The 24966-nt window shown below is 42.8% G+C and overlaps 2 protein-coding genes across 3 annotated transcripts; both read right to left on the bottom strand.

Moving 5' to 3' along the window:
• Positions 1–12129: 12129 nt before the first annotated feature.
• On the bottom strand, positions 12130–21462 carry LOC139445058 (lysozyme c-1-like). 2 transcript variants are annotated; one of them, XM_071226132.1, is made up of 6 exons: positions 21373–21462; positions 16631–16684; positions 16397–16480; positions 13575–13736; positions 12975–13053; positions 12130–12286 (listed from the first exon to the last, which is right to left on the bottom strand). In XM_071226132.1, the coding sequence occupies exons 2-6, from the start codon at positions 16680–16682 to the stop codon at positions 12223–12225; spliced, it is 441 nt and encodes a 146-aa protein (XP_071082233.1). In that variant the 5' UTR covers positions 16683–16684; positions 21373–21462; the 3' UTR covers positions 12130–12222. The 2 variants fall into 2 exon arrangements, with proteins under 2 accessions (XP_071082233.1, XP_071082235.1); XM_071226134.1 differs by lacking the exon at positions 21373–21462 and adding an exon at positions 17728–20277.
• LOC139445334 (lysozyme C-3-like) lies at positions 21414–24886 on the bottom strand. The gene is made up of 3 exons (XM_071226463.1): positions 24733–24886; positions 23441–23519; positions 21414–21477 (listed from the first exon to the last, which is right to left on the bottom strand). Exons 1-3 carry the CDS (start codon positions 24884–24886, stop codon positions 21414–21416), a joined length of 297 nt encoding a protein of 98 aa, XP_071082564.1.
• Positions 24887–24966: the final 80 nt, after the last annotated feature.

Here is a 24966-nt window from a genome sequence, read left to right as displayed (position 1 = left end):
TGTGTGGAAACTATGTGGGACTTTCCAGTAGTTAGTTAGACGATAAAAGGGAACAATATGCTGTTTTCGTATCTCTTGAGCATTTTCATTGCGGAAACCAGCTTTCATGTGAGGATTGCTCATCATCCCCAATCCCCTGCCTAGCCCATCTAGGAGTCTTGACCATATGTAATTATCACTGACTTTTGCTATCACCACTGTATTTTTGTATTTGATACTGACCATTGCCATCATATTATTCATTGAAATTGAATATTGTACTACCACTCTATGATGCACATCAAGAAGCGGTGGGGTAGCCTAGTGGTTAAAGCATCCGCTCGTCACGCCTAAGGCTCAGGTTCGATTCCCACATGGGTACAATGTGTGATGTACATTTCTGGTGTACCCCGCCGTGATATTGCTGGAATATTGCTGAAAGCTGCATAAAACCATACTCACTCACTCACTCACTCACTCACTCACTCACATCTCCAGGTGGTACAAGCACTGTAGTAAGTCGATCCAAATTATAAAATTGACTTCATCTGATTGCCGTCATCAGGTCTCGGCATCTAGAACTCAGATCATGTTACAAGCACCATTTATACCTGCTGTAACAAAAATGTCTTCCTCTATTCGGACTTGATGATCTTGAACTGATTTGGCTTGGTTTTTGACCGTCATGTTCAATCCTATGCTCACGAGTCAACACACCTCCATCACTGTCAGGCCTAGCGGTGGCAGGCAGACAGAGGGCAGGAGGAACTTTCATCACCGAGGAGATCACGGAGGAGATCGGTCATCAGCTGACAGTGGCCACACGATACAACATGCTTAAGCCCTACACAGTGTTTCAGCTGAACTGATTTGTTTGTTTGTTTAACGCACATTCAGCAATATTTCGCCTATATGACAGCTGTCTGTAAATAATCAAGTCTGGATCACACAATCCAGTGATTGATATCATGAGCATCAATCATGCAATTGCGATACGATGACATACATCAACCAAGTCAGCGAGCCTGACCATCCGACAAGCATAGACGCCTGTTACGGCAAACATAGGCTGCTGAAGATGTATTTTACCCCGGATCTTCACGGGTCCGGAGAAACTGAAGTAACACTGTCCTCTGCACACAAGGCTCTAATTGTATGAATGAACACCATGACCTGCTCAAACTGATTATATTTCATCAAAATGGGAATCCACTGTCATAAAAGTATGGCCCAAACAGAAAAAGTATAAACAGTTAGTTGCCTTACATTTCTCAGACTTTTACAAAAATTATGTGAAAGAATGTTTATATTTTTTGTCAAAAGCAAAAACAATTTTGTCATGCCAGTGTGTTTGACCTGAACACCTGGTGACACTATGCCTGGGATCTTTTAACCATCAAAACAACAATGATACCTGAAAAGACTATTGTTGTCATTGGCAAAAATAAAAATGTTTTTTAGCCCTGCTATGTCTATGTGTATCATTGTATTCCAGTGAAAACAGTATCAACCAGTGGCTGTCTGGACATAATCATGTCTGGACAACACAATCCAGTGATTGACATCATGAGCACTGATCTACACTATGGGGATACAAAGACATGCATCAACCACCGAATCCTGTTTGTTGCCTTTTACGAAAAGCATGGGTTGATAAAGATCACTCCTAGCCGGATCTCCATGGGTCCAGAAGCTAGTACTGTGACGTTTCACCTCATCCAAAGAAACGGACTCCAACCTCGAATGGATACAAATGAATTCTATGATGACAGCATGGGACTCCTAACATTTTCACTCAAACTTTGTTTGGAAACTGAATGAGGAATGTACAAACAACAATTTATCCTGAACATAAACCAAGACCTCTCTCCCCCCATAACCCCCTTCCCCCTTCCCCCATCCCCCATAACCCCTACCCCCACCCCCCATAACCCCAACCCCATAACCCCATAACCCTCTACCCAAGGTGTAGATTTAACAGCAAATTCTGTAGCCAGCAGGGATTGCTCCTTTTAAAAGTTACTGGCCCCTCTCCAAAATAACTGGCCTACAACAAGATGGTGGAGGCCGCGAAGTGGCTGAACCTGAGCTTGCATAGCCACGTAGAGGGGCTCTGAAAATTTAAAACTCCTCACCCCTAAAACATTATTTCCTGCACTCTGAAATAAAATCTTGGCTTCCATTTGCCTCATATCATGGCGATTTATGAGTAAATAAAACAGTTGTTGTACACAACATTGCAAAGTGGTTGTCATTCTACCGAGATGATCCAATTAAAACAATTATACATACATCTAACAAGCCAGAAGGGCCATCTACTTTACATTTCAGCAAGCACTTTGTAATTTTAACTGGCCATGGGCCAACAGGGCAACAGTTAAATCGTCCCCTGACACCCCCACCCCCTACTTCCTACTGGAAACCAAACCATTCATCTCAAACCAATAACACAGATGGACAAGCCTGCATCTCAAACAAGACCCGTAAAGATCCGGGTTAGAATAGGTCTTCAGCAACCCATGCTTGCCGTAAAAGGTGGCTATGCTAGTCGTAAGATGGGACTAACAGGATTGGGTGGTCAGGCTCACTGACTTGGCTGATGCATGTCATCGTATCCCAATTGCGTGGATCGAAGCTCTTGAAGTCAATTACTGGATTGTCTGGTCCAGACTCAATTATTTACAGACCGCCGTCATATAGCTGGAATATTGCTGTGTGCGGCGTTAAACAACAAATAAGCAAGCAAAACGAGCATCTCATATAAGATAGAAATTTTGACAATTGGGCAGTTTGACAAGGACTACAGGACTAGTGCCAATTTCTAACGCTGCTATACAAGATAAAAGCAGTGGTACCGGGTTAAAGTTCCAGACCTAAAACTACACGTGTGAACCCCCCCCCCCTTCCCCCCTCCCCCCGGCAGGGCAGGTATCAGTGACAAACGCAGGTAAACCCCCATTAGAACTTCCACACCATACCTGGTCACTTATCAGCTGATCTTTGACCTTTGGGTCATATTGCCAGCCCCGCCCTGAGTGTGAGTTACCGGGAGCTGGAATGTGTTTGATCACAGTGTCCGTGATAACATCAGTGTTTAGATGTCGGAATAACACTCTGTGGCAGAAACACCTGATAAAATATGCTGACCTCGGCAGGATCTCCGGGCAGACTTGGTTACAGCAAATACTATGGATGAACAAACCGCATGAATTCTCTGATAATACATTGCTTGAATACTGAAATCGGGTAGACTCAATACCTGGAACACTACTACAATGTGAGAGCATTGTAAAAAAGGCGCTATTGTTTTAATTACCAATCAGTGACTGATTAAGATACAACATGTGCACTGACTTGGCACGTTGTGCTTTACAATTGGCGTCTATCAGTATGTTTGTCACAGAAGCTTTTCCAAATGTAATAGTCGGTAAGTGAATTAGCGATCGGCTGATACACAATTATATTGTATACCAGTCAATTGTTTTTATCTAATAGTAATAATATACACTTTAATTTTATTTCAATAGTGTATTCATAGTTTTTGTTGCTTATTTGATACGCAAGGATTTGATTTGTCTGCGGACTTCAGTTGATTTTATGCGTACACTATGCTAATACACAGCTAATCTCAAGCTCTTATTCTTAATGGTGTCAGAGTGGTGCACAAAGTACGTGATCTAGACTACCAGTCAGACTTTCATTTTTGTGGAAGCCTTGGCGGCTGAATGTGTTAGATTGCTGACTTTGTGTGCTGGCGATTAGGTGCCTCACTCTGGCAGTGTGAGTTCAAATCCCGGATGGGACTCAACCCCCAAAGTACTAGAATCTGTACTTTACTAAGAAAGTGTTATCCTAAATATAACATTTGTTACAAATATATAATAGCCTTTGGAAATGTTTTTGGAACTATGTTTCAATTTATTAATATTTTGCATTTTGTTTGCTTGTTTAAGATTATTTGATTAAACTTATTATTAAAAAATGGATGTTTCTCCAGTCCATCCTAAACATGGTTGCATTAGCCCAAACCAATGTCTGTCCTTGTGGTGAGGTCATACTGGCTCAACTTGCCACAGATGGATGCAGGGTTTTACCTTGACTGACCCACGTCGGGTCCAAGGTACCACCAATAAATAATAGTAAGGGTCCTTGTAGGCAAAATAAGGGTCCTGTAAAGTAATGAAATTGTGAAGTGTACTGTACGTTTAGATAATTACTTTAGAGCTTGGAGTGAATCAATTATCATGTGAACAGTGGTCATGATTGATGGATGAAATAACAGACATTCTAACTGCTCTTGATGTGCTGTAGGTACAATGTCTATTATTATTCTCAACATTTGTTGGTACTGCTGACTGGGCTCCACACCCCGTACTACCGGCAACCTGATGTACTGATGAATGGCTCCACACCCCGTATCCCTTGGCAACCTGATGTACTGATGAATGACTCCACACCCTGTATCCCTTAGCAACCTGATGTACTGACGAACGGCTCCACACCCCTTATCCCTTAGCAACCTGATGTACTGACGAACGGCTCCACACCCCTTATCCCTTAGCAACCTTATGTACTGATGAACGGCTCCATACCCTGTATCCCTTGGCAAACCAAACCAAATAAGGCGCCTCTGACTGGGCATCCGTCTCCTTGACTACCAGTCACCACGACAAATGCCACCTTATCCCTGACAGATTTAGTCCAATGGTGGATGGGCATGAGGGTCTCTTGTGACCGGGCATCTGTCTCCATGAGTGATTCCCCTGGGTTGATGCCACTCTCAAGCTAATGGATCTATACCACAATTGTTTATCTGCGTAACACTATATATGCGTGTGTATACTGCTGGTGTGTATACTGCTTGTGTGTATACTGCTTGTGTGTATACTTCACCTTAATCTTCAATCATGTCTTTAATGGGGGTGGATCCAGAAAGTAGTTAGGATGGGGGTGGATCTCAGCTTGTCTGTTTCAGTGAAACACCCAACGAAGACAGCCCAGCTAACACAAATCCTTGTGACAACTTTGTACAACAGGCACAAAACAAATTTAAATCAGATTTCACTAACCTTAAAACAATAAAAAGGAGAAAAATCTCAAATTTGAAAGCATTTTATGATTTAGCCACAAGCTTCTTCTTTTATTCATTTGTTGTCTAGCTCTGCCCTGGGCAATGTTCCCCAGCTACATGATGTAAATAATCAATCTGGACCAGAAAATTCAGTGATCAATATTGTGAGCAGGATGACCCACAATCAACCAAGTCATCAAGCCAGATCCATTTGGTCACTTCTCACCACCAGCATAGGTTGCTGGGGACACATTCTTCCCTGGAATCTCCACCAGTTCCACCACATCCAAATTTACATGTTCACTAATTCAGGCCCATGAGGATGCGGGTTATATTGTTTGTTTGTTTGTTTGTTTGTTTGTTGTTTAATGCCGCACTCAGCAATATTCCAGCTATATGACGGCGGTCTGTAAATAATCGAGTCTGGATCAAACAATCCAGTGATTGACATCAAGAGCATAGATCCACCCAAATTGGGATACAATGTCATCCATCAACCAGCCTGACCACCGATCCCGTTAGTCGCCTCAAACAGCAAGAAAGCAGGGTGCAGGTTGTAAGATCCTGATCCGGATATATCTGGGTTTGAACCCCTGATCCAAAACAGAATCCCAAAACAAAGGGCTGCACGTTTCGAGACTTCAGCTCAGTAAATCCTACGTTGGAATAATGTCATGAAAAGTTTCTGTCATGAAGAAATAGTGAGTGAGTGAGTACGGCTCTTCACCGCCTTTAGCAATATTCCAGCAATATCATGGCTGGGGACAGACACCACAAATAGGCTTCACACATTGTGCCTATGGGGGGATTTGAATCCAGGTCTTCAGTGTGACGAACAAATGCTTTGACCACAAGGCTACCCAACCGCCCCTATGAACAAATAGTGAGTGAGTGAGTGAGTGAGTGAGTGAGTGAGTGAGTGAGTGAGTGAGGCTTTACACTGCCTTTTGGCAATATTCCACCCCCATGAGCAAATAGATGATGTCACATCCAGCCTTCTGTCATGAACAAATAGATTATGTCACATCCAGCCTTCTGTCATGAACAAAAAGATAATGTCACATGAAATCTGGACAGGATGCAACCCAAGCTGTCTATGAGGTGCTCGAAGGTTAGCAGTCACATTACCATCTCATCCTACCGGGTACCCATCACTGCTGGTGAACAACGGCACTTTTCAAACAATCACTTGCCTAAAGAGACACCACATGTGCTACATGTGCTTCAATTTAGGGCAGGACCCATCTACCCGAGGCAAAGGATCACTGACTATAACAGTCCAGTTTCCACCCTTGGAAATTCCAGAGTTACAGTTTGGCTGGGGTTACAGATCAATTCATAAACCAATCAAAATTGTGTAACGAACAAGACATCCGGTTTGTAAAAATATGGACATCAATGTATAGGTTTCAGTCAACTGCAGGATTTGCAAAGCATGTGTACCGTCAACTTGGCATTGACAGATGTTTTCCCAATCTTTTCATGTTTTTAATCAAGATACTCAAGTGATTTCATGAGGCAAGACCCGTTTTATTACAATTCATTTCTTGATCATCGATCAGATCATCTTGACTGGGTGCCACAATGTGCCACAAAATTTAAGCTTAGTTCACCAAGGGTGGAAACTGGACTTTTATAGTAAGTTAACGCCCTTGCCTCGGGAGGATGGGAGGAGCCAAAGCCCTGGAAACTCTCAGGAGTCAAGCTGCTGAAAAAGCATCCAACTATCCACCCGCTTATATAACCACCGTTGCTCCACCAGTGACCAGTGCGCTGTACACAGGACTCCGTGCCACCAGTGCGGTGACACCCCACCAGCATGTGGACATTGCAGACAGACCACAGATCTTTATAATACATTTTGCTACATCTGACTGACAAAAACGCCAGGGTCATTAAATGAGTCATTTATTTCACCAAGTGTATCGTCTTGTACTGATACAGATAAAAACTCACTGATGTCTTGCAGGGTTTCACCTGACACATCATTATTGTTGGATCGTTTGTTGTTTGAGATATATTCCAGCTAAATGACATTTGCCTGCAAATACTCTAGTCAGGACCAGACAGTCCAGTTTTTGATCACACGTATGGGTACAATGACACGCAATCAACCAAACCACTGAGTCTGACCACCCGATCCATCATTTGGCCTCTCACACCAAGCACGGTATAACCAGGGGATTGGGGGTATACATTTTAATACAAACTTTTCCTGAAATATTGTTATTCAGAAATTCAGATAGAATTTCTTGCATCCCCCCCCCCTCCTCCCCCCAGTAAAGGCTGCTGGGGATTAATTCTAACCCGGGATTCCCCACGGGTGTTATGAGTGAGTGAGTGAGTGAGTGAGTGAGTGAGCGAGCATGGTTTTAACGATATTCCAGCAATATCACACCGGGGGACACCAGAAATGGGCTTCACACATCGTACCTATGCTGGGAATCGAACCCAAGTCTTCGACGTGACAAGCGAATGCTTTAACCACTAGGCTACCCGACCGCCCCACAGGTTGTCATGAGCACAATTAATATTCAGAGTCATACTTGACATGCTTATGTTTTTTGCGAACACCTGGTGCAGCCCATGCAAAAGACTTTTGAGACGTGCTCTTAACATCATTTTCAGTAGTTTTTAGTGTTTGCAGTACTAGTACTAGTCAACAAGACTCTGCCAAGGAAATGTAACTTTAATGTTTATATTTCCGCCTTACTGGTTTTAGAAATATTATTCAGCATCAGGAACATTCTGTTGATTGCCACCTGTTATAATGAAAATATAAACAATTTCTGTTACAGTCTTTGGGATGTTTCGGGGTTTTTTGTTGTCTTTGTTGCCGCACTCAGCAATATCTCAGCTACATGACCGTGATCTGAAAATAATCTGGACCAGAAAATCTAGTGATCGACATCATGAGCATCGATCCATGCAATTGGGTTACGATGACTGACATCAGCAAGCCTGATCCCGTTAGTCACCTCTTTGACAGCAAGCATGGGTTGCTGAAGACCTATTCTAACCAAGACCTTCACGGGTCATGTGTTACTGTAGGAACTATAGTACTGCCATATATGTGACATCAAATAGAGCATATTGGTAATGTTAACAAGTGTACTTTCATCACAATATCCAGGATCCCCACATCACGTGAACCCTTCATGTCAGAAGCGTGCACCAATTTTGGAATTTGCTGCTGAAAATAAAATCTAGATTCTTTTGAAGACTCTTTCCAGTCTTCAAATGTGTGAAGACATAAATAGATCAAATTAATAGCTGGAATATTTCGAGAAGTGTAGTGTATATTCACATGAAAATAATATCCAATTACTGAAGGGAAACATCGTTGAGCTTCTGTCATTATGATCACCTACTTGCACACAACAGATGTCATGTGACCTCGAAATGTCATCAGCTGACATGCTGACGTGTACACTCAGCAATATTCCGTCTGGATCCATAATTAGTATTGAGACTGAGGGGACCAGTGATTGGCTGTACCAGCATCGATCCTTGTGATCGGGTGTTCACATAATCATCCACATCACACTGTAACTACCCCATCTTCATCTTCATTAACCCTTACAACAAACTTACAAACAAGGCCTTTTCTGCACCAGAATCCACTAAATGTGATGTCCTGAAGAATTAATGACTGACATATTGAAAATTGGAATGGGGTTTAATGTCAAATTCAAGATTCTTGCACTTAGGCCTATACATGTGTGAGTGTGGCTGTTTGTTCTAGTCCTGACGTACGCCAGTTTAAAAGTGCTAGCCTACTGAGATACCATGCTGAAGTTTAACATGGATACTCCACCCACACAGTATACCGACTCTGAGCCGACCAGTCCTTGTTTTATCCCCTTAATGCACAAAATCCAGACAGGGTAACAACAAGTACAATCGTTTGACACATTTGGTATGACGCTGCCTGGAGTTCAATAAGACATGTATATTAAACAGTCCTTGCCCAAAATAATATTTGTATTTATCCAAAGATACTCTGGATAAACAGACTCTAGTGAGAGGTAAACAACATATGAAGTAAAATATATGGAAGCCTGTTGAGTCAGTGGTGAATGGGAATGGAGAGGGAAGCATGTGACTATAGCAACAGGAGAGCTTTTACTGACGCTTCATTCGTCTCGATTACGGCGAAATAAAACACAATTTCAGTAAAACGCATTGTCTTGTCAAAGTTTTAAACTAGCTCCTCCAGGCGTAGAAATGAAATTGGCAATGGCGTGCTTGCCCTGTGCCGTTTGTCCATCCACGACAGCAGGACCGGTCGCCGCATCAACCTCTACAACAGACTACGTCCACGCTGGACTGACATTGGCGGCAAATTCAACATGGTTTAAAGTTCCGTCGATCACAATCACAGTCCCTCTCACAGCTGTCTCACCACAGGAATTTGTCGCGAACAAAAAAAACAATTTCATAACTCAAATGTGTCATTCAGCAACTGTAGTACAAAGACACGTGGACAGATGAAGAGTGATTTTCCATCCAGGAAGTTCTGAATATTTCCTGTACTCACAAGTTAGTCAAACATGACTTCAAAACGTGACGGTGGATACTCACCTGAAGATACATCCCATCGTCCTAGTGTCAGCGTCACTAGATAACGCACGGACAACTTTCGATGGTGGTACGATGCAACGCAACCTCTCTTCTGTCACATGTTGTCCCACTGTCTATACATACTGGTTCTCTGTTTGACTTGCGAAAACTCTTTTGCGCGTCTGACTTCGAGTGAGTGAGTGAGTTGGGTTTTAACGCCGCTTTTAACAGTATTCCAGTTATATCGCGGCGTGTCAGCTTAATGTGGGAGGAAAGACCGAAGTGATGCAGGTCTCAGACGTTTACCACTTCAGTGAAACCCACGAGCACAGGTATGGTGCAGTCAGCATGGGTTGCTGGGGACCAATTCCGACTGCATTTCATACAACACGCGTGGAGATTCGGGGGAGAATTGGTCTTCAGCAACCCATGCTTGCCGTACAAGGCAACTATACCTATCGCTAGAGGCGACGACGGGATCAGGTGGTCAGGCTCGCTGACTTTGTTGACGCATGTCATCGTATCCCAATTGTGAAGACCGATGCCCATGATGTCAGTCACTGAATTGCCTGGACCTGACTCGATTATTTACAAACCGACGTCAAAAAGCTGGAATATTGCTGAGTGCGGCGTTAAACAATAAACAAACAAACAAAACTGACACGAGATCCCGACAGGGTGTTGAACCTTAAAATTACAAATTCAAAATATATTTACACATGAATAGGTTAAGTAACGTAACCTACATATCCTAGACACGTCACAGTAGTAGTGAGTGAGTGAGTGAGTTGGCTTGAACGCCGCTTTTAACAGTGTCTGCTTAATGTGGGAGGAAAGCCCGAAGTGATGCAGGTCTCAGACGTTTACTAGATCTAGAAACTCACGAGCTCGGGTATGGTGCTGACAAACCTAGAAACATAATCGGGGCGAACCGGGATTCGAACCCACAATCATAGGTTTCTGGCGTGCCCATGGGACGCAACTCTGCACAGCGAATCGCGGCGCCTTAGACGACTGGGCCACCCGTGCCCCCCATCTGACTTCGAAATAAATACATGCAAATATATTCACGATTAAGTGAAAAAATGTAACCTATTTAATGAATACGTTACCGCATATTTGGCTTTATTTTAGTCAATAAAATAATATTTCTCATTTGGGGAAACGCTCCCGAGAATATTTCTAGGAAGCTTAAAGTTCAATATCACATAAAAAGAAATATTATTTAAGTCTATTTCTTTCTCTTTTTTGATATAACATATAACAAATGTTATATTTGGGATCACACTTTCTTAGTAAAATACAGATTCTAGTACTTTTTGTAGTTGAGTCCCATCCGAGATTCGAACCCACACTGCCAGAGCGAGGCACCTAATCGCCAGCACACACAGTCAGCGATCCGTCAAATGAAAGTCAACAACAAGTAGTCTAGACCACGTTCCTTGTGAACGGGATAAATAGAACACTTGTTACATCTGACCACTTTCTAAATGGCTTTGTGTATTCATATCTTTTTTTGATAGTTCAAATCAACAAACATCCGCTCTTATGGTTATATCTTCGGTCTGAAAACGGACAGCGTCACTATCCTAGGCGATTCGAAATTAAAACAGGGAGTCTATCATGCATACGACTGGCTTATATTTCATGAAAAATAAAAGACTTTCACAGACTCCCTGATTCAATACAAAAAACAGGGGCGGTCGGGTAGCCTAGTGGTTAAAGCGTTCGCTCGGCACGCTGAAGACCCGGGTTTGATTCCCGACATGGGTACAATGTGTGAAGCCCATTTCTGGTGTCCCCCGCAGTGATATTGCGGGAATATTGCTAAAAGCGGCGTAAAACCAAACTCACTCACTCAAGAAACGCGGGGTCATCTCAAAGTCCGTTCTTCGATGGTGTGTTGGTGTCACTTCACATTTCTCTGTGTGATGTTTGATAAACTTTAAATTTATGTTTTTTTGTTTTTTCTTTCTGAATTTAAGATTCGAGGGGTAGAAATAAATGTATGTCCAAAAGTTAAGGAATTAACTATTTTTATTAGACATCGAACTATTGAACGACACCTTACACAGAGAGGGTTCATTAGTCCCCATGACAGCCTATTGTATCCACGACTGATCAAAAGTGGACTGCTTGGACAAAATGGCTATTTGGTACAAGTTAAAAAACTGACGTCGCATCGCATCGGCAACGGATTAACATGGATTAAAGAAGCAAATCCCCCCCCCCCCCCCCCCCTAAAAAATAAAATAAATTAATTATAATAATAATAATAATAATAATAATAATAATAATAATAATAATAATAATAAATAATTTTAAAAAAATAAATACAAATACATAATTAAATAAATAAAAATAAGTAAATAATATTTAAAAAATGTGTTTTTTTGGTGTGTTTTGTCCCTGAAAATAGTTTTCTATGTTTCGTTCTGAGGCAACAAGTTTACAGGTCTGTGTGCAAGTGATGTTAATTGACATAATGAAATAAGAGAAACACGAAATATCTTTGATTGATTTTATTCAAGAGAAGGACAACGTCGCTCTAATCTCATTAAAAGAATGATGTTGCCCTGGCGACTGTCGTGACACGCCCGGATGACAATTCAGTAGGTACATCCTCTCAAGTAGCTGCTGGTCACAGAGCTACACTGTGCGCCATGCCCGTACCTGCAATAGTAAGGATAACTAGGGTAACTATGGTTATTGTGGTAAGGATGGTAACTATGACAATTATGACTATTGCTGTCAACTCTTGTAACTTGGGTAACTAAGGTTACTGTGGTTACTATGGCAACTATGGTACTGCTGTGTAGCATAATTATGTCACCACAGTCTGTGTCGTCGTGGTCCTCTGTCCATGTCTTGGGTTGTCGTGTAGGGTGATGGTGTCACGACAGTCTGTGTCGTCGTTGGCCTCTGTCCATGTCGTGGGTTGCCGTGTAGGGTGATGGTGTCACGACAGTCTGTGTCGTCGTGGTCCTCTGTCCATGTCGTGGGTTGTGGAGGGTGATGGTGTCACGACAGTCTGTGTCGTCGTTGTCCTCTGTCCATGTCGTGGGTTGCCGTGGAGGGTGATGGTGTCACGACAGTCTGTGTCGTCGTGGTCCTCTGTCCATGTCGTGGGTTGTCGTGGAGGGTGATGGTGTCACGACAGTCTGTGTCGTCGTTGTCCTCTGTCCATGTCGTGGGTTGCCGTGGAGGGTGATGGTGTCACGACAGTCTGTGTTTTCGTTGTCCTCTGTCCATGTCGTGGGTTGTCGTGGAGGGTGATGGTGTCACGACAGTCTGTGTCGTCGTGGTCCTCAATCCATGTCGTGGGTTGCCGTGGAGGGTGATGGTGTTCTGTCATACTCACGAGAAGCCCCAGCCGCGGTGTTCCCGAAGTAGCTGTTTGACGCAGTCGACGTCGTCACCGATGTTGCTGTTCCGATAGTCTGAATTTAACAAATTAGATAAGTATTCATACAAATGGAATGAGAAATACCTGCCTGCATATATCTGATCAGCAGCAACGGAATAAAAGCGACAAAAAACACTCTTCATTTGAAAAAACAGTTGACTTTACGACTAATTTCATATATCATAAGTATGTGTTTATGAATCACTATCAAATAGCGCTGATTCCAGATGTTAGCGAAAAGGGGAGCGTATCTTGCACCTGTCACAAACACACGAAAGTTCAAGTCAATTGCTCACTAGAAAAAAAAACACGGGGACTCAATGGTAAAAGCCAAAATAAGTAATTGCAGCATATATATCATTTGCCTCAGGAATATCCTCCAAATGTCTTCCATAAAAAGATTTGAAAGCTTTACTGGGGTCTTGAATGTTTTAGCCTTGATCAAACAACCTGTGAGCACGAAATCCCCAACTTAGACGAACCTCTATCTGTTCGTTCCTGGTGTGGTATTCTCAATTAATACAAGAGAGACATGAGAAAAGTGGGCTGTTTTACCGGAGCAAGGGTGTCCGCAGCCATTTTTGGTTTTTCTACCGTCCTGGGGGTCGCAGTTCCAGTAGCTGTTGATCTGGAAGATGCCGTAGTCGCTGGAGCCTCCGCTGTTGGTGTTGGTTGCCGACGTGTTGAGGCTGGACTCGGCAAACGCCATGCACACCCCTGTGTAATGTAAACTCTCAATAAGACATGACTGAGGTCAGGGATGTTCTTAATACATAATGATCCCCATGTAGGGGTCCTACTATTTAACGCCCGGGAACGTCCGGTGGCGTCCGGAAACGTCCGGGATGTTTCATCAGACGTCCGGGAATTTAAAACAACAGTGCAGTCAATAAAACATGTCTTTCTCAGTTTGGTAAGATCGTGAGAATATCAACTGGCGTACAAATAAATAGAAAAAAAATAAAAACAAACAAAAATGAGTACAAGTAACAGGGTAAAAAATATTTAATAGGCCGTAAAGGTTTTGTTCTTTATCCAACAAGGCGGACGTAAAAGTAAAAACAGACAATAGGGTTGATAGAAGCCCTACACGATGAAGACGATGAGGACATATCATCTTCCTGAGCGAGAGAGTTAACTGACTATATAAGTTCAGTTTCCACCCTTGCCGAACTAAGCTGGAATAATAGAGTAATAGTTCGGCTGGACTAACGAGTTAAGACATAGTCTAATCAAAATCGCGTAATAAAATCGACATCCGATTCGTAAACTGTGGTGAAGATTTCGGTCGATTGCAGGATTTCCAAAGCATGCGTACCGTCAACATGCCGTCAACAGAAATTTTCCAAATCTTTTCATGTTATAATCAAGGTGCTCAAGTAATTTGATGCACTTCGCAAAATTTTATTACAATATAGATCTTGATTATTGATCAGATCGTCTTGGCTGGGCGCCGCCATTTTGTGAAACGCAAATGCAAGTGATGTGAGAGGCCAGAAATTCCAGTCTAGTTCGGCAAGGGTGGATACAACTTTTACAGTCAAATATCTCCCTTGCCTCGGGAAGATGAGACACATTCGATGAAGATCTATACAAAGTCAAGTCACTAAACATATAGACTGTCCACGAAGACATATACAGTCGATGAAAGACCTACACAAAGTCACGTCACTAAACATATAGACTGCCCACGAAGACCTATACAGTCGATGAAAGACCTACACAAAGTCACGTCACTAAACATATAGACTGCCCACGAAGACCTATACAGTCGATGAAAGACCTACACAAAGTCAAGTCACTAAACATATAGACTGCCCACGAAGACATATACAGTCGATGAAAGACCTACACAAAGTCAAGTCACTAAACATATAGACTGCCCACGAAGACCTATACAGTCGATGAAAGACCTACACAAAGTCAAGTCACTAAACATATAGACTGCCCACGAAGACATATACAGTCGATGAAAGACCTACACAAAGTCAAGTCACTAAACATATAGACTGCCCACGAAGACCTATACAGTCGATGAAAGACCTACACAAAGTCAAGTCACTAAACATATATGTAACCGTGCTTGTGTTGGCCGATAATGGAGTAGGTGATCTACTGGCCAAATAATCACAAACAGCTGTGGGGGGTGAGGCTGATGACGTTTATTTTATAATCAGTACGAATGTACGTACTTAATTTCAGTCAGATAGGTGATACCTGAACTGGTAATACCGTGACGATAAATGGCACGGTGAACGTTGCTACTGAGAAATCTTAAATATGAGTAAATCCTTCTACAAATCCAAATCCTCACATAGAAATCAAAGCAGCAATAAATCTTGCTGAGTCTTTCCTTGAGGTGACAAATAGCAACTGAACTTCTAAAATTCAACAACAAACATTGTTGTAGCTGTGGCCAGCTTGGCCTATCAACAAAACAATAGACTGGGCCGGGGCGCGCTGGGGCAAAGAGTGCTGTAAGTCAAAAGCATGCAGTGTGACAATTAGTGGAAGTTAGACTGAGAGTAAGCTTACTTAATGTTACAGAGCTATGGAATGAATGTTTAAGGTATAAAATACTAAGGTATAAAACATAACTAATATTATAACTAATAATATCTTCTTATCATGTAAATATCGTAATAAACTAATCAGTTAAAATGGTAACAAGGCCATATAACCTTACTACTAACTAATAAATCTTAATTAAAAGTTATGTACATAATTGAGCCTGCCACATATAGACTGCCCACGAAGACATATACAGTCGATGAAAGACCTACACAAAGTCAAGTCACTAAACATATAGACTGCCCACGAAGACATATACAGTCGATGAAAGACCTACACAAAGTCAAGTCACTAAACATATAGACTGCCCACGAAGACCTATACAGTCGATGAAAGACCTACACAAAGTCAAGTCACTAAACATATAGACTGTCCACGAAGACCTATACAGTCGATGAAAGACCTACACAAAGTCACGTCACTAAATTTAGAACCGTAGATTGTAGATTGTATCAGAAAGAACACACACCTTACAGCATGAGATTAGATGAGGTTGTTAACGATGAGACCATGTGCATATAGAGTGGTCCTTTTAGACCAGTAGGGCGGTCTAGTAGCCTAGTGGTTAAAGCTTTCGATCGTCACGCCGAAGACCCGGGTTCGATTCCCGACATGGGTACAATGTGTGAAGCCCATTTCTGGTGTCCCTCGCCGTGATATTGCTGGAATATTGCTAAAAGCGGCGTAAAACCACACTCACTCACTTTTAGACCAGTTGCACTCGATGTCACTATAGTTCATATTTCAAAGTCTAACCAATGAATAAGTTCATTCATGTAACTTGTAATGGATAGCTTCACACTCACAGTCAGGGGCGTCGTTCCTGCTGATGCCGTGCTGACTGACCAACTCGCTGGCCAGGTCGCACTTGGAGTAGACTCTGCCGTCAACTGCAGTTGAAAGATGATAAATGTACATAGGGTAAGGCGCCTACAATGTCAACGAGGGTGAGACGCCCTTTCTCAATCTATGTTTTTCTCAAGCCTACATATACTTTTAATCAAATGGTGAAAATTGTAAAATATATAGAGCATATTTACCTGTCACCATGGCGACTGCCAAGAGCGAGAGAATCGTGGTTGGTCCCATCATTCCTGGTAGAAGACAAAACAATACTTGTGTGTTGTGTGGAACAGAGCATTGTCACGTCTTGAGTCGTTAAATGATAGAGAGGTAGGTTTAATGTGGATTAAAACAGAATCTCAGATGTCATTTTTAATTAGTGAGTGAGTGAGTGAGTATGGTTTAACGCCGCTTTTAGCAATATTCCAGCAATGTCATGGCGGGGGACAACAGAAATGAGCTTCAAATATTGAGCCCATGTCGGGAATCGAATCCGGATCCGGGGCGAACGCTTTAACCAGTAGGCTACCCCACCGCCCCGCAGTATATTAATACACAAATCTCTGCCCAAAAATGGAGTCAATTGTACGATTCCGACTATATCATGAGCATGTATTTATGAATCACTGTAAAATAGTGATGATACCAGGTGTTTGCGCAACGGTGAGCAACTCTACGTATCGTTAGAGGCGACGACGGGATCAGGTGGTCAGGCTCGCTGACTTTGTTGACGCATGTCATCGTATCCCAATTGTGAAGACCGATGCCCATGATGTCAGTCACTGAATTGTCTGGTCCTGACTCGATTATTTACAAACCGACGTCAAAAAGCTGGAATATTGCTGAGTGCGGCGTTAAACAATAAACAAACAAACAAAACTGACACGAGATCCCGACAGGGTGTTGGACCTTAAAATTACAAATTCAAAATATATTTACACATGAATAGGTTAAGCAACGTAACCTACATATCCTAGACACGTCACTGTAGTAGTGAGTGAGTGAGTGAGTTGGGTTTAACGCCACTTTTAACAGTATTCCAGTTATATCACGGTGTGTCAGCTTAATGTGGGAGGAAAGCCCGAAGTGATGCAGGTGTCAGACGTTTACCACTTTGGTGAAACCCACGAGCACGGGTATGGTGCTGACAAACCTAGAAACACAATCGGGGCGAACCGGGATTCGAAACCACAATCATAGGGTTTCTGACGTGGGACGAAGCTCTGCACAGCGAATTGCGGCGCCTTAGACGACTGGGCCACCCGTGCCCCGCACAGTAATAAGTGTAACTTACCTGTAGTGGAGTATAATGAAGATTGACGCCGGGTGTTGGCGCGAGTTTATATACCCGCCCCCGGGTCACAGTAGGTCACACACTTCCGTCTCACCAGGAACCACGTGCATTTAAAAACATATCAATTCTACGAAAAGCTTAAAACAAAATAGGAAGTTGGTTTTTTTAACAGACAGTTCACGTGTTACCGGGGCGAAAAACATCCTGTTTCAGCACCATTAAGTATGGAATACTGAATACTGTTGACTCCCTCGTATGAGACAGGAGCACTGTGCTGGGACAGTGTTAACATGACCTAAACACAGTCAAGGGTATACGAGAAATTACTGTCCGTGAGCCTAACTGAGAAAATATTGTGTAATCCAAATTCCGGGATAATATAGCTTATTGATAAACACATAAACAAATAAACAAGAACATCACAAACGTAATTTGCATTACACGTGGCACAAGCGAATAAATGCTCAACAGGTACTTATAAGAAAACTTATTACAAAACCTGGTACAAGCTGGTATGAATAAGTCCGGGCCCTTGTTCTCAACGTCGGCGTTCGCAGTCGGCAGCCAAAAGGGGAAAATAATGATACTCCGACTGTTGAACATGCGAGTTATAACTTCATATTTAATTTGCTGTATTAACTAGTTGCTGCTCCTGCTTACTGCATCTTCCCGAGGCAAGGGAGTTAATTGACCATAAAGAACTGCGTCACTCGTGAAAATATTAGACTCTCCCGACTTCAAAGTGGTATTTGAGAAAACACATTAAATATCCTCTATTTATAACAATCCACGCATTTCTGCGTAAAAAAGATTTGATTGATTTATGGCCACATTTAGCTATTAGATCCCCCGCCCCCGGGCCAAGTTATCAAAACAAATAGCAAATAACACCGCTCAATAGCGCTGAGTAGTACGTTCTTCCTAAAAAACAATAGTATTTCCTAAAAACAAGGCTTATATCAATGTTTATTCTGTTTGCGGAGTAGATGTCATCAAAGTGGAAGTCCTCTACCAGGCAATGGTAATACTACCGGATGTCCAATATGTAATTTCTAGTTTTTGGATGACATATTGTTCTCAGTAACGGTAATGTGGAAAAAAATAGTTGATTGGTTTTATATTCAAGTTGGTATTTTCGCTATTCAAAGTGTTCAGTCTTATCAACAGTCATTTCTGAGACATAAATGCAAAGTATAATGAACGTATTCGACGTAATAAGCGCCCCGCTCTAATAAACGCCCACGGCGATATTTGCTAATATATTGGCTGGTGAACAATCACAATTAACACCCCTTCCGATTGATTAATGTACGCAAGACTTATTTATTCGCGTATAATACGCACTCGTGCGTTATATGCACACTTAATTATGGGCAATTAAATTCGGGAAAAAAATATGTGTCATACATAAAATCACCTACGTCTGTACAGTTAAATTATGTTTTAAGTAAATAGTGAGAAAAGTTCAACATTACCTCCCAATTGCAGCAGATATCACATGCGGCCCCCATAGTGGTCAAGAGGGGATATTGCTTAACCGCGAGAAAGCCAGAAAGCGATAGAGCGATAACGCGAGAAAGCGATACATTTCTGGTGTCCCCCGCCGGGATATTGCTGGAATACTGCTAAAACCAAACTCACTCAGTAACAAGTGGATAAAACATGCGTTATTTTTCCTATAATGGTACACCCCCTAGTATGACCTAGTCAGTGACGGCCAGTGTGTTACACCCCATAGTATGACCTAGTCAGTGACGGCAAGTGTGTTACACCCCCTAGCATGACCTAGTCAGTGACGGCGAGTGTGTTACACCCCATAGCATGACCTAGTCAGTGACGGTACGTGTGTTACAGCCCCCTAGTATGACCTAGTCAGTGACGGCGAGTGTGTTACACCCCCTAGTATGATCTAGTCAGTGACGGCAAGTGTGTTACACCCCCTAGTATGACCTAGAGAGTGACGGCGATTGTGTTACATCCCCTAGTATGACCTAGTCAGTGACGGCGAGTGTGCTACACCCTCTAGTATGACCTAGTCAGTGACTGCATGTGTGTAACACCCCCTAGTATGACCTAGACAGTGACGGCAAGTGTGTTGCATCCCCTAGTGTGACCTAGTCAGTGACGGCACGTGTGTTACGCCCCCTAGTATGACCTAAACAGTGACGGCAAGTGTGTTACACCCCCTAGTATGACCTAGTCAGTGACTGCATGTGTGTAACACCCCCTAGTATGACCTAGATGGTGACGGCAAGTGTGTTACATCCCCTAGTGTGACCTAGTCAGTGACGGCACGTGTGTTACACCCCCTAGTATGACCTAGTCAGTGACGGCACGTGTGTTACACCCCCTAGTATGACCTAGTCAGTGACGGCACGTGTGTTACACCCCCTAGTATGACCAAGACAGTGACGGCGAGTGTGTTACACCCCCTAGTATGACCTAGTCAGTGACTACAGACATCACTAGAATCATCAGTGTACCAATATATTAACACTAGGAACATCACTGTACCAATATATTAACACTAGGAACATCACTGTACCAATATATTAACACTAGGAACATCACTGTACCAATATGTTAACACTAGGAACATCACTCTACCAATATATTAACACTAGGAACATCACTGTACCAATATGTTAACACTAGGAACATCACTGTACCAATATATTAACACTAGGAACATCACTGTACCAATATGTTAACACTAGGAACATCACTGTACCAATATGTTAACACTAGAAACATCACTGTACCAATATGTTAACACTAGGAACATCACTATACCAATATGTTAACACTAGGAACATCACTGTACCCATATGTTAACACTAGGAACATCACTGTACCAATATGTTAACACTAGGAACATCACTGTACCAATATGTTAACACTAGGAACATCACTGTACCCATATGTTAACACTAGGAACATCACTGTACCAATATGTTAACACAAGGAACATCACTGTACCAATATGTTAACACTAGGAACATCACTGTACCAATATGTTAACACTAGGAACATCACTATACCAATATGTTAACACTAGGAACATCACTGTACCCATAAGTTAACACTAGGAACATCACTATACCACTATGTTAACACTAGGAACATCACTGTACCCATATGTTAACACTAGGAACATCACTGTACCAATATGTTAACACTAGGAACATCACTGTACCAATATGTTAACACTAGGAACATCACTGTACCAATATGTTAACACTAGGAACATCACTGTACCAATATGTTAACACTAGGAACATCACTGTACCAATATGTTAACACTAGGAACATCACTGTACCCATATGTTAACACTAGGAACATCACTGTACCCATATGTTAACACTAGGAACATCACTGTACCAATATGTTAACACTAGGAACATCACTGTGCCAATATGTTAACACTAGGAACATCACTGTACCCATATGTTAACACTAGGAACATCACTGTACCCATATGTTAACACTAGGAACATCACCTCACGCTAACAGTTATATCCGGGACAGTGTCGTGTTCATGCGTTCTCCCTCACGTGATCGTCATCCAATACAAAGACAACTAATGTGTTAACTACTGATAAGACGAACACGACACTCGATTTAATTGGTATTATTAAACACACGGGGTCTGTCTGTCCTAGACGTGAGGTGCCCGGATGACAGATTACAAGGAACACTCGGACAGATAGCTGCTGGTCACCGAGGCACACTTGTCAGCGTATCCGTACCTGAAACAAAACATGACAAGATAGCTTTGATCCAGGGGATCAACACGGCGCAAAGAATTGTTGTAGCATACCTATCTGTTGATGCAAGTACCTACATACTGTCATGAAGCGTACATGTGTCACCTTCAGAATTAGGAATGAGAATATGGCACATTTCAGTTTAAATATTTCTGCAACATATAAGTAGAAAACAAACATAGTATGAAACTAAAACCAGTATTATGTTTTCACAACAAAGGCTTCATGAAACATTTGTTACTGTTTTCAGGGAACATGGGGTATTGAGTTGGACACACGCCTGGAGTTATAGGAGCGTGCTTTCATTTGTGTCTTGTGGTTTTGTTTGTTTGTTTGTGTAAAGCCGCCAGCTACATGCCAGCGGTCTCTACATAATTGAGTCTGGACCAGACAATCCGATGATTGTCATAATGAGCATCGATCTAAGAAATTAGGATACAAGGACCTGCGTTCGTCACATCTTACGACAAGCACAGGTTGCTGAAGGACTTTTGAAACCCGGATGTACACGGGGCGGCAGTGCCGTCAGCTGAAACATGCATGACTTCAAGTCCCTGGCCGTGCTGTCAGCTTACACACGCATGACTTCAAGTCGCTGGCCGTGCTGTCAGCTGAAACATGCATGACTTCAAGCCGCTGGCCGTGCTGTAAGCTGAAACATGCATGACTTCAAGTCGCTGGCCGTGCTGTCAGCTGAAATATGCATGACTTCAAGTCGCTGGCCGTGCTGTCAGCTGACACACGCATGACTTCAAGTCGCTGGCCGTGCTGTCAGCTGAAACATGCATGACTTCAAGTCGCTGGTCGTGCTGTCAGCTGAAACATGCATGACTTCAAGTTGCTGGCCGTGCTGTCAGCTGAAACATGCATGACTTCAAGTCGCTGGTCGTGCTGTCAGCTGACACACGCATGACTTCAAGTCGCTGGCCGTGCTGTCAGCTGAAACATGCATGACTTCAAGTCGCTGGCCGTGCTGTCAGCTGACACATGCATGACTTCAAGTCGCTGGCCGTGCTGTCAGCTGACACACGCATGACTTCAAGTCGCTGGCGGTGCTGTCAGCTGAAACATGCATGACTTCAAGTCGCTGGCCGTGCTGTCAGCTGAAACATGCATGACTTCAAGTCGCTGGCCGTGCTGTCAGCTGAAACATGCATGACTTCAAGTCGCTGGCCGTGCTGTCAGCTGACACACGCATGACTTCAAGTCGCTGGCTGACTGCCTCCGTGGTCTGGTGGTTAGACCTCCGGCCGCGTCCTACCAAAAGACGATACTCGATGGTACTTGTTGTTAAGGGACTAAAACAAGGAGAGGGTATTCCTGTTAAACTGCGGCATGGTATCTCAGTGGGCTAGCACTATAATAACGGCATTAGTCGGGACTAGTACAAGAGGCCACACACACAAACATGCATGCAAACCCCATTTCCCCCACCTCAAGATGTAGGTAGTAGAGCTGTTCCTCATATGACTGCGACTGTGAACATTCAGACTCGTTATACGAGTATATATTCAGTATTACGGCATGCTGTCATGGCAGTATATATTCAGTATAACGCCATGCTGCCATGGCAGTGTATATTCAGTATAACGCCATGCTGTCATGGCAGTATAGATTTAGTATAACGCCATGCTGCTATGGCAGTATATATTCAGTATAACGCCATGCTGTCATGGCAGTGTATATTCCGTATAACGCCATGCTGTCATGGCAGTATATATTCAGTATAACGCCATTCTGTCATGGCATTTTATATTCAGTATAACGCCATGCTGTCGTGGCAGTATATATTCAGTATAACGCCATGCTGTCATGACAGTATATATTCAGTATAACGCCATTCTGTCATGACAGTATATATTCAGTATAACGCCATGCTGTCATGACAGTATATATTCAGTATAACGCCATGCTGTCATGGCAGTCTGTGGTCTGTTCTACTCACGAGAAGCCCCAGCCGCTGTGTTCGTGAAGGAGCTGTCGGATGCACTGGATGTCGTCGCCGAGGGCTGTGTTCAGGTAGTCTGAATTACACAATAAAAATATTTTGTTAAATTATTAACTTTCATAATTATTTTCATCACGCATGTGTGCATATATCTTATAGTCCTCGACACTTGAAATAGAAACACGAAATATCGCAAATTTCGAAATATAGACAACTGCATATGTTTTGATCACGTGGTTACAATCCGACTGAGGATCGGCAGTCACGTGACTGCGAGCGGCACCACTTGGTGTGTTGATAAAAGGATATATCTACCTATTGTAACAGAAATAGATAAACTTTCGTGAATCTGGTACAAAACGTGACACAGATCGTAGGCAAACCAAAGATAACATTTAAAGTGAATATAGGTGTGTATTAGCGGTAGAAACTATGGAACACTGTAAAGAACATTCTCGAGTGCGAAACAAGCTAAAAATCTCTTTGGAAACATGCTAAAAATCTCGTGAACACGTGTTTTTTTTTGACAAACTCTCAAAAGTCGAAATTGCTAGATTTTACACGATGCCCAAAAGTCGTGTTCTTGCGTTCTCGTCGTTTGACGAAAACTCGAGAATGTATTCTCGCTCTTTGGGCACAATACCTTGTATCTCAAGGTCGAGATGCGAGAACGGAGAATGCGAGAATGTCCCTTAACATATTGCATAGAAAAACATGTTTCTAAGCAAACATACGCTTGTTAAGGGTTTAAGTGAGTGGGTGAGTGAGTGAGTAAGGATGGTTTTACGTCTTCTTAGCAATATACCAGAAATATCACGGAAGGGGACACCTGGAATAGGCTTCACACATTCTACCCATGTGGGAAATCGAACCCAACCCGGCTCTTCGGCGTGACGAGCAAACGCTTTAACCCGTGGCATATCCACGACCCGTGAAGATTCGGGGTAGAACAGATCTTTAGCAACCCATACTTGCTGTAAAAGGCGACAATGCTTGACGTAAGAGGCGACTAACGGGATCGGGTTGTCAGGCTCGCTGACTTGGTTGATGCATGTCATCGATCCCAATTGCGTGGATCAATCACTGGATTGTCTGGACTCGATTACTTACAGACCGCCGTCATATAGCTGGAATATTGCTGAGTGAGGCGTTAAACAACAAACCAACCAACAACCACCTGGTGTTTCCCACCGCCCCGTTAAATTCTGAACTTAGATCTGCATGTTACTCTATCTTTTGAGAAGACACATTTATATCTGACTATTAAGAAAACAGATTGGAATTTTTACCGGAGCAAGGATGTCCGCAGCCATTGTAGGTCTGTCTTCCGTCCTGGGGGTCGCAGTTCCAGTAGCTGTTGATCTGGACGATGCCGTAGTCGGTGGAGCCTCCGCTGTTGGTGTTGGTTGCCGCCGTGTTGAAGCTTGACTCGGCAGACGCCATGCACACCCCTGTGTATAATTATTCTATATAAGGAACAAGGCGGAAGAGATCAGGTGAGCCTCACGACGACGTGCGACGAT

The sequence above is a fragment of the Haliotis cracherodii genome, unplaced genomic scaffold (assembly GCF_022045235.1).
Source record: "Haliotis cracherodii isolate W230 unplaced genomic scaffold, xgHalCrac1.p SCAF_6, whole genome shotgun sequence".
NCBI classification, from domain to species: Eukaryota; Metazoa; Mollusca; class Gastropoda; order Lepetellida; family Haliotidae; genus Haliotis; species Haliotis cracherodii.
This window is presented reverse-complemented; position numbering and strand designations above follow the sequence as displayed.